At 44.0% G+C, this 15,283-nt stretch overlaps 1 protein-coding gene across 1 annotated transcript in view; it reads left to right on the forward strand.

Moving 5' to 3' along the window:
• Positions 1 to 15,283, forward strand: part of LOC132834281 (dynein axonemal heavy chain 8-like) — a 1,170,382-nt gene that overhangs the window by 555,256 nt on the left and 599,843 nt on the right. Inside the window, exon 29 of the mRNA XM_060853001.1 lies at positions 11,907 to 12,011. Coding sequence (XP_060708984.1) covers positions 11,907 to 12,011 — 105 coding nt within the window. The remainder of the gene's footprint in view (positions 1 to 11,906; positions 12,012 to 15,283) is intronic.

Raw genomic sequence — 15,283 nt, forward strand, 5'->3', positions numbered from 1 at the left:
ATGTTGTTGTGAATATGTTGTTGTTTATTCTCTGTCCCTTCCTTTCCCATGTAAAAATGTCTTTGTATTTTAGTCTGTATTTTCCTCACCCCTAAATGACCCCTCCAAGTGGTAGCTCGTGTGCCACGCGCCATACCTCCTTTCTATACCCTGTTGGCAAAACAATTTGATGAATCTCTGCCCATTTCTCATTTGCTTGAATGTTTGATGGTCTCCATTTCCTTATTAAGACGTCATTTGTTAAGTAATAAAACACGAGAATGCATTCACTTTCTTTCTCAATAAATGCCTTTTGATATAACTGTTTTAACTCTTCATCTTCCTGCTGTAATTCAATCAGCTTAGTAGAGCTAAAGATACTGGCATGTATTTCCTCCTCCTCTGTACTACTTACTTGCTGAAGAAGGTTTTGGATCATACTATGTCAATTCCTTATCTGTGCCTTTTGATTATTTCTCTGGCTTCAGCTTGTACCTCTTTAATCTTGTGGTCACACAGTCAAGGAAAATTCCTGGAAAACCATTCCTCATGCCTTCAGTTGCCTGTGTCCCCACTGGCTTTTCAACTGAGAAGGCAGCAAGCCTACCGATGAATCAGCTATATCATTTGCAAGGACAAATTGTGTTCCTGCAGCTGAAAGTTTGTCCAATACTCCTACCACAAATTCTCCACTCTTCTCTGGACTCTCCAGCCTCACTTTACAAAATTGAGCATTTTTTGTCCCATCACAAATTCCTGTTATCAGCACCTTTACTGGCAATAGTTCGTTCGGAATGCATATCTCCTCATTCTTCAGCATTACAGACTGAGAGGATTCTGCATCCCTTAATGTTGTAATCTCCTTACCTACTACTCCTGGCCTATGTGAATAAACTTCACCCTTGCATGTATATTTTTTAAGCAGATCTGGAACTTCCTCCTTAGTCAGCCTCTGATCATCTTGCACGCTCTGAGGCAGTTATCTAACTTCCCTTGTGCATTTTGTTACTAGTTCAACAAAACTGCCTGACTTGTCTGGTTTTCCTACATCTGGCTTTCTCCTAGTCCACAACACTGTGATTTTGTATGGCCCACTTTGTTACAAGGAGAAAGTGAGGTCTGCAGATGCTGGAGATCAGAGCTGAAAATGTGTTGCTGGAAAAGCACAGCAGGTCAGGCAGCATCCAAGGAACAGGAAATTCGACGTTTCGGGCATAAGCCCTTCATCAGGAATGAGGAAAGTGTGTCCGGCAGGCTAAGATAAAAGGTAGGGAGGAGGGACTTGGGGGAGGGGTGATGGAGATGTGATAGGTGGAAGGAGGTCAAGATGAGGGTGATAGGCTGGAGTGGGGTGGGGGCGGAGGTCAGGAAGAAGATTGCAGGTTAGGAAGGCGGTGCTGAGTTCAAAGGATTCGACTGAGACAAAGTGGGGGGAGGGAAAATGAGGAAACTGGAGAAATCTGAGTTCATCCCTTGTGGTTGGAGGGTTCCCAGGCGGAAGATGAGGCGCTCTTCCTCCAACCGTCGTGTTGTTATGGTCTGGCGATGGAGGAGTCCAAGGACCTGCATGTCCTTGGTGGAGTGGGAGGAGGAGTTAAAGTGTTGAGCCACGGAGTGGTTGGGTTGGTTGGTCGAGGTGTCCCAGAGGTGTTCTCTGAAACGTTCCGCAAGTAGGCGGCCTGTCTCCCCAATATAGAGAAGGCCACATTGGATGCAGCGGATGCAATAGATGATGTGTGTGGAGGTGCAGGTGAATTTGTGGCGGATATGGAAGGATCCCTTGGGGCCTTGGAGAGAAGTAAGGGAGGAGGTGTGGGCACAAGTTTTGCATTTCTTGCGGTTGCAGGGGAAGGTGCCGGGAGTGGAGGTTGGGTTGGTGGGGGGTGTGGACCTGACGAAGGAGTCAAGGAGGGATTGGCCTTTTCAGAATGCTGATACAGGAGGGGAGGGAAATATATCCCTGGTGGTGGGGTCTGTTTGGAGGTGGTGGAAATGACGGTGGATGATATGCTGTATATGGAGGTTGGTGGGGTGGTAGGTGAGAACCAGTGGGGTTCTGTCCTGGTGGCGGTTGGAGGGGTGGAACTCAAGGGCGGAGGAGCGGGAAGTGGAGGAGATGCGGTAGAGGGCATCGTCGATCACGTCTGGGAGGAATCTGCGGTCCTTGAAGAAGGAGGCCATCTGGGCTGTACGGTATTGGAACTGGTCCTCCTGGGAGCAGATGCGTCGGAGACGAAGGAATTGGGAATATGGGATTGCTTTTTATCAGGGGGCAGGGTGGGAGGAGGTGTAGTCTAGGTAGCTGTGGGAGTCAGTCGGTTTATAGTTATTGTCCGTGTTGATTCGGTCGCCCAAGATAGAAATGGAAAGGTCTAGCAAGGGGAGGCGGTCCAGGTGAATTTGAGGTCGGGGTGGAAGGTGTTGGTAAAGTGGATAAATTGTTCAACCTCCTTGTGGGTGCACAAGGCAGCGCCGATACAATCATCGATGTAGCGGAGGAAAAGGTGGGGAGTGGTGCCAGTGTAGGTGCGGAAGATGGACTGTTCCACATATCCAACGAGGAGGCAGGCATAGCTGGGGCCCATGCGGGTGCCCATGGCAACTCCTTTGGTTTGGAGGAAATGGGAGGATTGGAAAGAGAAGTTGTTCAGGGTGAGGACCAGTTCAGTCAGTCGAAGGAGGGTGTCAGTGGAAGGGTACAACCAGTACCCTTCCACTGACAACCAACCAGTATCCTTCCACTGACAACCAACCAGTACCCTTCCACTGACAACCAACCAGTACCCTTCCACTGACACCCTCCTTATGTGTTTTATAGACCAGCTCATAATCATCAGCCACTTCAGCTGCTCGTCTTGCTGTCTTAACTCTCTGCTCTTCCACATGAGTTTGCACTACTTCAGGCAGTGAATTTTTGAATTTCTCCAAAATAATCACCTCTCTAAAGGCATCGTAGGTTTGCTCAATTTTTAAAGCTCTTTTCCATCTATCAAAATTTCTCTATTTGATCCTTTCAAACTCAATGTAGGTTTGATTTAGATCTTTCCTTTGATCCCTGAAACGTTGTCTAGAGGTTTCTTGTACAACCTCATATGGAGCCAAAATGGCTTTCTTCACCTCCCCATACTCCCCAGATACGTCCTCTGATAGTGATGTGAATACCTCACTAGCCCCATCTAAAATTTCCATTTGGATCAACATAACCCATATTGTCACTGGCCACTGCATTTGTTTCACCAACATTTCAAATGAGATGAAAAAGTCTTTCACATCCTTCTCATCAAATTTAGGCAATGCTTGAACATACTTAAACAGTTTCTCACCAAGCTTCTGGCTACCCGGGGCTTGCTCATCCTCATTTTCTTCCTCACTAAGCCTGCCCTCAGTTCTTGTCTCCAGCATTTTAAGCTGACTTTCCTTTTTAAATGTCAGTTTTTGAAGTTCAAAAGCTCTCTCTTTTTCTCTCTCTTCTGCTTTTAATCATAACTCAAACTGTTTCATTTCTGCTGTCCTTGCCTTATCTCTTGCCTCTAACTCAAGCTGCTTCATTTACAATTGAATTCTTGCCGTCTCAATGGATTCTGATGGTTTCTCCAGCATGCTTAAGTGCTGAGCTACTGCTGTAGTTATCTCTCCTTTCCTCACAAAAGTAGGCAGTTGCAATTCCAGCTTCTCTGCTAATTCTTGCAGCTTGGTCTAATTTACTTTTTGCCAAACTTCCAAAGTCACTGCAGCCACATCCAGAAAACTTTTGGTGACTGAAAGTGTCATTACAATCCCAACCTTTATTTATGGAACCAAACCAACATCCTAAATAGCAGATGGATATGGGCCAAGTGCAGGGAAATGGTGTTAGTGTGGATGGACATTTAGAAAAAGTGGGCGGCATGGTGGCACAGTGGTTAGCACTGCTGCCTCACAGCACCAGAGACCTGGGTTCAATTCCCGCCTCAGGCAGCTATCAGTGTGGAGTTTGCACATTCTCCCTGTGTCTGTGTGGGTTTTCTCCGGGTGCTACGGTTTCCTCCCACAGTCCAAAGCTGTGCAGGTTAGGTGAATTGGCCATGCTAAATTGTCCATAGTGTTAGGTGCAGGGGAATGGGTCTGGGGAGGTTGTTCTTCAGAGGGTCGTGTGGACTTGTTGAGTCGAAGGGCCTGTTTCCACACTCTAAAAACTCTAATCTCAAATAAAGACACTAGCATCTACTACTTGCTGTTTAAAATCCTGCAAAAGAGCCCCCAACTAAGTCAGACCATTCAACCATAAACTTTGCAATTTGTTTCGGTAAGTGTACAGTGGAACTTACCTTGAGTAAGTTAGAGAGGTTGATTACCAGGTTTAAAACAGACAATTTATTCACAAAATTACACAATGAAACATGAAGAACGGAATTAAGAATCCCCACAGAACTCAGTTTATCTAAAATAAAGTGTGCTTTTCCGAATATACACAACAGTCCCAATAAGCAAACCTGTTTAAAACACAGTACAAAAAAGGGTCAGGTGCTTACAGGTTCAAGTTAGAAGGGCAGAAGAGAGAGTTTCCATGTTGAACTCCCAATCAGTTCCAGACCGAACTAAACTGCTCAGCTAGACAGCTGACCACTCCCCTTTCACTCTACAGGTCACTTCTAAAACATGCCCACTTTGGCCTTAAGTTTCATATGTTTACATAAAAACAAACAAAAGGCCTCTCAAAATCCTGTACCAAACCAGTCTGATCGGAGCCCGGCCTGAATTATTACCCCTCTGAAAAACATCATGGACAGAGGATCCTTGAGCCAAGGAACAGCTTTTAGAAAACAAAGGACTAGCTTTGTGACACTTTACATAATTGAGTACTTCTTGTCCCATAGTGAATTCCTGTTACTAGCACCTTTTCTGGCAATAGTCCTTCAAAGGTACATATCTCTTCATCTTGCAACATCACCGATTGAGAGGATCCTGTATCTCTTAATATTGTAACGTCTTTACCTGCGACACCTGGCCTATGTTAATAAAATTTGCAAGTATATGGTTTAAGAAGATCTGGCACTCCTTCCTTAACCAACCTCCAACCAGGTTATAAATTCTGGTGCAGCTTTCTAGCCTCCACTATGCTTTCCATTACCATTCGAACAACATTGACTAGCTTATCCTGTTTTCCTACACATGGGGCTATCCAGTGCTTTTTTCTAACTCACCAACATTGTAATTTCATGGGACCTATTTTATTGCAGTGAAAACAACAGAACTTTTAACTTCTCTTTCCCTTTCAAGGTTTCTGTTTTATGCTGTGGTAAGTTACTATAATTTCTCCACCGAGATCTTCCTTTCCCTTTCCATACGAGGAGTTCTTTTCCTCAATTTCAATCCCTTACAGATTGAAATTGATTTTGGAAGCCAAACTTTGGCTTATGGGCCAACACATAATCATAAATCATTTCAGATGCGAATCTTACTGTTTTAATCTCTGCTCATCTGCAGAGTACTCACTAGAGGCATAATCATAGAACATAGAACATAGAAAAATACAGCGCAGTACAGGCCCTTCGGCCCTCGATGTTGCGCCAATCCAAGCCCACCTAACCTATACTAGCCCACAATCTCCATATGCCTATCCAATGCCCGTTTAAATGGCAATAAAGAGGGAGAGTCCACCACTGTTACTGGCAGGGCATTCCATGAACTCATGACTCGCTGAGTAAAGAATTTACCCCTAACATCAGTCCTATACCTACCACCCCTTAATTTAAATCTATGCCCCCTCGTAATATCTGACTCCATAGTTGGAAAAAGGTTCACATAGTCAACCCTATCTAAACCCCTAATCATCTTGTACACCTCTATCAAGTCACCCCTAAACCTTCTTTTCTCCAATGAAAACAGCCCCAAGTGCCTCAGCCTTTCCTCAAAAGATCTTCCTACCATACCAGGCAACATCCTGGTAAACCTCCTCTGCACCAGTTCCAATGCCTCCACATCCTTACTGTAGTATGGCGACCAAAACTGCACACAATACTCCAGATGCGGCCGCACCAGAGTCTTATACAACTGCAACATGACCTCAGGACTCCGGAACTCAATTCCTCTACCAATAAAAGCCAGTACGCCATATGCCTTCTTCACAGCACTATTTACCTGGGTGGCAACTTTCAGAGATCTGTGTACATGGACACCAAGATCCCTCTGCTCATCTGCACTACCAAGTAGCCGACCATTAGCCCCATACTCTTCTTGTTACTCTTATCAAAGTGAATCACTTCACACTTAGCTACATTGAACTCCATTTACCACCTTTCTGCCCAGCTCTGCAGCTTATCTATATCCCGCTGTAACCTGCCACATCCTTCCTCACTGTCAACAACTCTACCGACTTTCGTATCATCCGCAAACTTGCTCACCCAAACTTCTAGCCCCTCCTCCAGGTCATTTATAAAAATGACAAACAGCAATGGTCCCACAACAGATCCTTGAGGAACACCGCTGGTAACTGCACTCCGAGATGAACCTTTACCATCAACTACTGCCCTCTGTCTTCTTCCAGCCAGCCAATTCCTAATCCAAACCTCCAACTCACCCTCAATGCCATACCTCCATATTTTTTGCAGTAGCTTACCAAGGGGAACCTTTAAAATCTGATTGAAGATTTGTAGCTCGGGTATCCGATGTTGTGGTTCTGCTCGCCGAGCTGGAAGTTTTTGCTGCAAACGTTTCGTTCCCTGGCTAGGGAACATCATCAGTGCGGTGGGAGCCTCGTGTGAAGCGCTGCTTTGATGTTTCTTCCGGTATTTATATTGGTTTGTTCTTGCCGCTTCCGGGTGTCAGTTTCAGCTGCAGTGATTTGTATCTGGGGTCCAGGTCGATGTGTCCGTTGATGGATGTTCTTGCCGTTTCCGGGTGTCAGCTGATGTTCGTGGATGTGGCCACAACCAAAAGGACTAGCCACTCTACCATACATCAGGAGTGTCTCAGAACTGACAGCCAGACTACTGCGACCCTTAGGACTCATAACAGCACACAAGCCAACATCCACGCTCAGACAACAACTCACTAGAACAAAGGACCCAATACCCAGCATGAGCCAAACTAACGTAGTTTACAAAATACCATGCAAGGACTGCACAAAACACTATATAGGACAAACAGGAAGACAGCTAACAATCCGCATCCACGAACATCAGCTAGCCACAAAACGACACGACCAGCTATCTCTAGTAGCCATACACTCAGACAACCAGCAACATGAATTTGACTGGGAAAACACCACTATCATAGGACAAGCCAGACAGAGAACAGCCAGAGAATTCCTAGAAGCATGGCATTCATCCCCAAACTCCATCAATAGACACATTGACCTGGACACCATATACAAACCACTACAGCTGAAACTGACACCCGGAAACGGCAAGAACATCCATCAACAGACACATCGACCTGGACCCCAGATACAAATCACTGCAGCTGAAACTGACACCCGGAAGCGGCAAGAACAAACCAATATAAATACCGGAAGAAACATCAAAGCAGCGCTTCACACGAGGCTCCCACCGCACTGATGATGTTCCCTAGCCAGGGAACGAAACGTTTGCAGCAAAAACTTCCAGCTCGGCGAGCAGAACCACAACATGGGGAACCTTATCAAACGCCTGACTAAAATCCATATACACCACATCTACCGCTTTACCCTCGCCCACCTCCTTAGTCACCTTCTCAAAGAATTCAATAAAGTTTGTGAGGCACGACCTGCCCTTCACAAAACCATGCTGACTATCCTTGAACACCCTATCCAGATGTTCATAAATCCTATCCCTTACAATTCTCTCTAAGACTTTGCCCACAATAGAGGTAAGACTCACCGGCCTATAGTCACTAGGGTTATCCCTACTCCCCTTCTTGAACAGGGGAACCACATTTGCTATCCTCCAGTCTTCTGGCACTATTCCTGTAGACAACGAGGACATAAAAATCAAGGCCAATGGCTCTGCAATCTCCCCTTGCTTCCCAGAGAATCCTAGGATAAATGCCATCAGGTCCAGGGGACTTATCTATTTTCACCCTTTTCAGAATTTCCAACACCTCTTCCTTACATCCCTCAAAGCCATCCATTCTAATTAATTGTGACTCATATTCACATCGGCAACAATGTCCTGTTCCTGAGTGAATACTGACGAAAAGTATTCATTCAGTGTCTCCCCAATTTCTTCAGCCTCCACACGCAACTTCCCACTACTGTCCTTGACTGGACCTATTTCTACCCTAGTCATTCTTTTATTCCTGACATACCTATAGAAAGCCTTTGGGTTTTCCCTAATCCTACCAACCAAGGACTTTTCATGTCCCCTCCTTGCTGCTCTTAGCTCTCTCTTTAGATCTTTCCTGGCTACGTTATAACTCTCAATCGCCCCAATTGAACCTTCATGCCTCATCTTTACATAGGCCGCCCTCTTCCCTTTAACAAGGGATTCCAATTCCTAATTAAATCACGGCTCCCTCACACGACCCTTTCCTCCCTGCCTGACAGGTACATTCTTATCAAGGACACCCAATAGTTGCTCCTTGATCAAGCTCCACATATCAATTGTACCCTTCCCTTGAAGCCTACCTTTCCAAGCCACGCATCCTAAGTCCTGCCTCACCACATCATACTTTCCCTGCCCCCAGCTATAACTCTTGCCCTGTAGTGCACACTTATCCCTCTCCATCACTAGAGTAAAAGTCACCGAATTGTGGTCACTGTCTCCAAAGTGCTCACCTACCTCCAATTCTAACCCCTGGCCTGGTTTGTTACCCAGAACCAAATCCAGTATGGCCTCACCTCTTGTTGGCCTGTCTACATATTGTGTCAGAAAACCCTCCTGCACACATTGGACAAACACCGACCCATCTAACGTACTTGAGCTATAGCTTTCCCAGTCAATATCTGGAAAGTTAAAGTTCCCCATAACAACCACTATTTTACTTTCACTCTTCTCCTGAATCATCCTCGCAATCCTTTCTTCTATGTCTCTAGGACTATTAGGAGGTCTGTAGAAAACTCCTAACAGGGGGACCTCACCTTTCCTATTTCTAACCTCAGCCCAAACTACCTCAGATGGTGAGTCTTCATCCTTCGTCATTTCCACTGCTGTAATACTACCTTTGACAAGCAATGCCACACCTCCCCCTCTTTTATCCCCAGCTCTGACCCTACTAAAACATTTAAACCCTGGAATCTGCAACAGACAATCCTGCTCCTGTTCTACCCATGTCTCCGTAATAGAGATGTACAGCACAGAAACAGACCCTTCAGTCCAACACGTCCATGTCAACCAGATATCCTAACCTAAACTACTCCCATTTGCCAGCACTTGGCCCGTATCTCTCTAAACCCTTCTTATTCATGTACTCATCCATATGCCTTTTAAATTTTGTATTTGTACCAGCCTCCACCACTTCCTCTGGCAGCCCGTTCCTCACATGCACCACCTTCTGTGTGAAAAAGTTGCCCCTTAAGTCCCTTTCATATCTTTCTCCTCTCACACTAAACTTGCACCCTCTAGTTTTGGATTCTCTCACCCCAGGGAAACAGCCTTGTCTATTTACCCTATCCATACCCCTCATGATTTTAAAAACCTCTATAAGGTCACCTTTCAGCCTCCAATGCCCCCGCCTATTCAGCCTCTCCCTATAGCTCAAATCCTCTAACCCTGTCAGCATCCTTGTCAATCTCTTATGACCCCTTGCAAGTCTCACAAAATCCTTCCGATAGGAAGGAGACCAGAATTGAATGCAATATTCCAAAAGTGGCCTAACTAATGCCCTGTACAGCCGTACCATGATCTCCCAACTCCTATACTCAGTGCTCTGACCAATAAAGGAAAGCATGCTAAATATCCACTTCACTATGCTATATACCTGTGACTCTACATTCAGGGAACTATGGACCTGCACTCTAAGGTCTCTTTATTCAGCAACACTCCCCACAACCTTGCCATTAAGTTTATAAGTCCTGCTCTGATTCGCTTTTCCAAAATGCAGCACTGCACATTTCTCTAAATTATATTCCATCTGTCACTCCTCAGCCTATTGGCCCATCTGATCAAGATTCTCTTGTACTCTGAGGTAACTTTTGCTCTCCACTACACCTCCAATTTTGATGTCATCTGCAAACTTCCTAAGCATATCTCTTATTTTCATGTGAAGCGAATTTTTGAACTCTTTCAAAATAATCATCTCTCAGAGCACCATTGGTTTGCTCTGATTTTAATGCCCTTATCCACCGATCAAAATTACTTTTCACTTTATACATATAATAGCATTCTGGCTATTTGCAGACAATATAGAGATGGGTAGAGGGACAGCATTTTGGACCAAGCCAGACACCCTCAACACATCAAGAAAGTCCCCCAGACCTGACCTTTGCTAGTTGTTTTAAGCAGGTGTAACACAGTAATTCCAGGAGGAATGCAGCTGGTCAAACCACGTAATTTAAACAAAATGGAATTTATTTACAAGATTACGGAATGAAACACAGATAAAAGAGAACAGAAGACAGAATAACATAACATATCCAAAACCCCAATAGATTATACCAACTTAATAATGCTGTTCCAAATACTTGCAACAGTCCCATAAATACCCCTTGATGCAAAAGGTAAAATCAGACACAGGATCTTACAGGAGACAAGGTAGAGAGAGGGAGAGTTAGCATGAACCCGCTTCTCTTCGGTCCAGCAGCTTCACAACTCACTGAATAGTGAATAGCCAGTCTGCCAAAAAACTCAACTCAAATAAAAGAAAAAACTGAGCTTGGAGAACATTGTACCAGTGTTTTATTTTAAATAACTTGAAAGCCTTTTGCCTGAGGCAGCATCTGTTAGGTGTAATCAAAGTGGCCCTAAAACCTATTCAACCCCAGATTTTTCAGAACCTGTGTCTTTATGACGTCCTGAAAATAAAGGACAACATAACCTTGTTAAAAGAGCAGCATCATCACAACAGATTGTACTGAGGAGGCAGGGAGACTGCAGAAGGATTTGGACAGGTTGGGACAGTGGGCAAAAAAGTGGCAGATGGAGTACAATGTGGGAAAGCGTGAGGTCATGCACTTTGGTAAAAAGAATAGAGGCATGGACTATTTTCTAAATGGGGAGAAAATTTAGAAATTTGAACTGCAAAAAGGCTTGGGAGTCCTGGTCCAGGATTCTCTCAAGGTAAACTTGCAGGTTGAGTCAGTAATTAGGAAGACAATTGCAATGATGGCATTTATTTTGAGAAACTTTGAATATAAAGGCAGGAATGTACTTCTGAGACTCTATAAGGCTCTTGTCAGGTCAAATTTGGAGTATTGCGTGCAGTTTTGGACCCTATAACTCAAGGATGGTGTACTTGCCCTGGGTGTGTTCAGAGGAGGTTCACGAGAATGATCCCAGGAATGCAAAGCTTAACATATGAGGAATGTTTTAGGACTCTGGGTCTATACTTGATGGAGTTCAGAAGGATGAGGGGCAATCCAATTGAAACTTACAGAATGCTGAAAGGTCTGGACAGAGTAGATGTTGGGAAGATGTTTCCATTGGTAGGGGAGACTAGGACCTAAGGGTATAGACTTAGAGTAAAGCGAAGACCTTTTTGGAATGGAGATAAGGAGAAACTTCTTCAGCCCGGGAATGGTGAATCAATGGAATTCATTAACACAGAAGAACTATGGAGGCCAGGTCACTGAGTATATTTAAGCCTGAGATGGATAGGTTCTTGACTTCAACTGTGTCTTGATATCTTGTGGAGTGAATTGAATTGGCTGAAGATTGGTGTCTGTGATGCTAGAGATCGAAGGTTATGGGGAGAAAGCGAGAGAATGGGTTGAGAAACTTATCAGACATGATTGAATGGGTTAAATGGTCTAATTTCTGCTCCAATGACTTGTGGTCTTGTTGAGTTCTGGTTTGTTACTGTTTTCTATGTAGGAAGCATACAGCATCCTGAATAAGTATGGAATGGAGATTTCAAAGGAGGAAACAGAAGGAGTTGATACTCTTCGGTACTTTTTCAATAAATTACAAGTCAAAGCTGTGAGTATTGTACTTTTATCTTCAAATAATATGTTAGAAACAGTCAATGCAAAATCTATGGGAAATTTCATATTGATTAATATTCTGAACTAATTGCTAAATATATGCTTATCATTGTAATTCCCATAAGTTATTCACACTTTTGACCAAGTTTCTCACTTTCAGCTGGATATTAAATTTTATCACTAGTACGGTGGGGATCTGTTACTTACTGTGAGGTCATTTATTAAACCTGCCTTATTACTCATTACCTGATCTAAGATAGCATGTACCCTGGTTGGGCCTTTGACATTGCTTTCAGACACTATCCCTCATGGACTTTATGAATTTGTGTTTCTAGCAATCTTTTCCAACATGATTAACCCAAATCACCATGAAGATTCAAGTCATGAAATTCAAATTTCATTATTTCTCTCTGTATATCATTCAAACTCATGAACAGCCCAAAGGGAGTGACCCTAGGGCCTGAAAAGTGAATAAAATGGTCTGTAGCATCACAGACACCAGTCTTCAGCCAATTCAATTCACTCCACAAGATATCAAGACGCAGTTGGAGTCACTGGATACTGTAAAGACTGAGCCAACATTTCAGTTTGGACAAAGGGTCAGTTAGACTCAAAACGTCAGCTCTTTTCTCTCCTTACAGATGCTGCTAGACCTGCTGAGATTTTCCAGCATTTTCTCTCTTAGTTTCATATTCCAGCATCCACAGTAATTTGCTTTTTTCCAGTTCTTGTGCTCCAGAACTTGCCTGTACAGGCACAACATTGGCATCTAACAAAGGATATGGAACCCAAAAGATATGCAAATATGTCCTGTACAAACAAAACTAGACAAATCCAACCCAGCCAATTACCGCTTCAACAGTTTATTCTCGATCATCAGTAAAGCTTTGGAAAGTGCAATCAATAGTGCTATCGAGATGCTCTTGCTCAGCAACAACCTGTTCACAAATGCACAGTTTGGTTTCTGCCAGGACCAGTCAATACTTGATCTCATTACAGCCTTGGTTTAATGACAGACAAAGAGCTGACTTCCAGAGATGGGGTAAAGGTGATTGCCCTTGACGTCAAGGCCACATTTTACAGAGTGTGACATCAAAGAATTCTACTTAAACTGCAATCACTAGGAATCAGAGCAAACCTCTTAGCTGGTTGGAGTCATATTTAGCACCAAGGAAGATGATTGCAGTTGTTTGAAATCACGCAGCTCAGCCCCAGGATACCTGCAGGTGCCATCTTCTGCTGCTTCATCATAATGTCATAAGTGGAGATATTCGCTGACAATTGTACAATGTTCAGCATCATTCTTGACACCTCAGACATTGAAGTAGTTCAAATACAACAAGATCTGGATAATATCCAGGCCAGAGCTGACAAGTAGCTCATAATATACATACCACATAAATTCAAGGCAATGACCATATACAACAAGCGAGAGACCAGCTATTGATAATTGACATTCAAAGGCATTACCATCACTGAATTCCCCACTATCAATATCCTGGCATTCACTATTGATCAGAAATTGAACTGGTCTAGCTATATAAATACTACAGTTTAAGAGAAGGTCAGAGGCTGGGAATCTTGCAAGACTAACTCACTACTGATCCGCCAAAGCCTGTCCACCATCTACAAAGCACAAATCAGGAGTGTGATGGAATATTCCTTACTTGCTTGAATAAGTGCAGCTCCAAAAATACTCAAGAAGCTTGCATCATCCAGGACAAATCAATCCTGTTGATTGGCATCACATCTGCAAATGTTTACTCCCCCCACCAGCAACAGCAGCAGCAATGTGTACTATCCACCAATTCGCAAGCAGAAATTCTCCATAGCTCCTTAGACAGCACTCTAACCCATCTTTCTAGAAAGACACGTGTGGTAGGTACATGTAAACACCAATATCTATAGGTTCTCCTCAAAGCCACTGACTATTGAGATTCGGAAATATATCTCCATTCCTACAGAGTCACTGGCTCAAAGTCCTGAAACTCTCTTTCTAATGACATTGTCTATCTGCCTATAGCACCTGGAATGCTGCAGTTTAAGAGGTTAAAAATCACACAGAACCAGGTTACAGTCCAACACGTTTATTTGGAAGTGCTAGCTTTCGGAGCACTGCTCCTTCGTCAGGTATGAGCTTGCTCTCCAAGGTCTATTTATTCAGCAGCACTCCTCGGGATCTTACCATTAAGTGTCTAAGTCCTGCCCTGATTTACCTTTCCAAAATGCAGCACCTCACATTTCTCTAAATTAAAGTGTATCTGCCCTTTCTCTACTCATCAGCCCATCTGATCAAGGTCCCGTTGTACTCTGAGGTAACCTTCTTCTCTGCCCTGTACACCACCGATGTTGGTGTCATCCATGCTGCACATCGCTAATCACAGGCCTCCAGTCTGTAAAGCAACCCTCCACTATTACTCTCCTACTTTTGATGGTTTCCTCACTATCTGACCAGTAGAACATAGAACATTACAGTGCAGTACAGACCCTTCGGCCCTCGATGTTGCGCCGCCCTGTCATACTACTCTGAAGTCCATCCCACCTACACTATTCCATGTACATCCATATGCCTGTCCACTGATGACTTAAATGCACTTAAACTTGGCGAATCAACTACCGTTGCAGGCAAAGCATACCATACCCTTACTATTCTCTGAGTAAAGAAACTACCTCTGATATCTGTCTTATACCTATCTCCCCTCACTTTAAAGTTGTGTCCCCTCGTGTTTGCCGTCCCCATACTTGGAAAAAGGCTCTCCCTGTCCACCCTATCTAACCCTCTGATTATCTTGTATGTCTGTATTAAGTCACCTCTCAACCTTCTTCTCTCTAACGAGAACAGCATCAAGGCCCTCAGCCTGTCCTCGTAAGACATTCTTTCCATACCAGGCAACGTCCTAATAAATCTCCTCCGCACCCTTTCCAAAGCTTCCACACGCTTGCAGTGACCAGAACTATACACAATACTCCAAGTGTGGCCGTACCAGAGCTTTGTACAGCTGCAGCATAACCTCATGGTTCCAGAACTCAATCCCTCTATTAATAAAGGCCAAAACACTGTATGCCTTCTTAACAACGCTGTCAATCTGGGTGGTGACTTTCAGGGATCTGGGTACATGGACACCGAGATCTCTTTGCTCTTCTGCACTCCCAAGAATCTTACCATAAGCCCAGTACTTTGCATTCCAATTACTCCATCTAAAGTGTACCATCTTACACTTGTCCACATTAAACTCTATTTACCACCTCTCAGCCCAGCTCTGCATC

The sequence above is a fragment of the Hemiscyllium ocellatum genome, chromosome 3 (genome assembly GCF_020745735.1).
Source record: "Hemiscyllium ocellatum isolate sHemOce1 chromosome 3, sHemOce1.pat.X.cur, whole genome shotgun sequence".
NCBI classification, from domain to species: Eukaryota; Metazoa; Chordata; class Chondrichthyes; order Orectolobiformes; family Hemiscylliidae; genus Hemiscyllium; species Hemiscyllium ocellatum.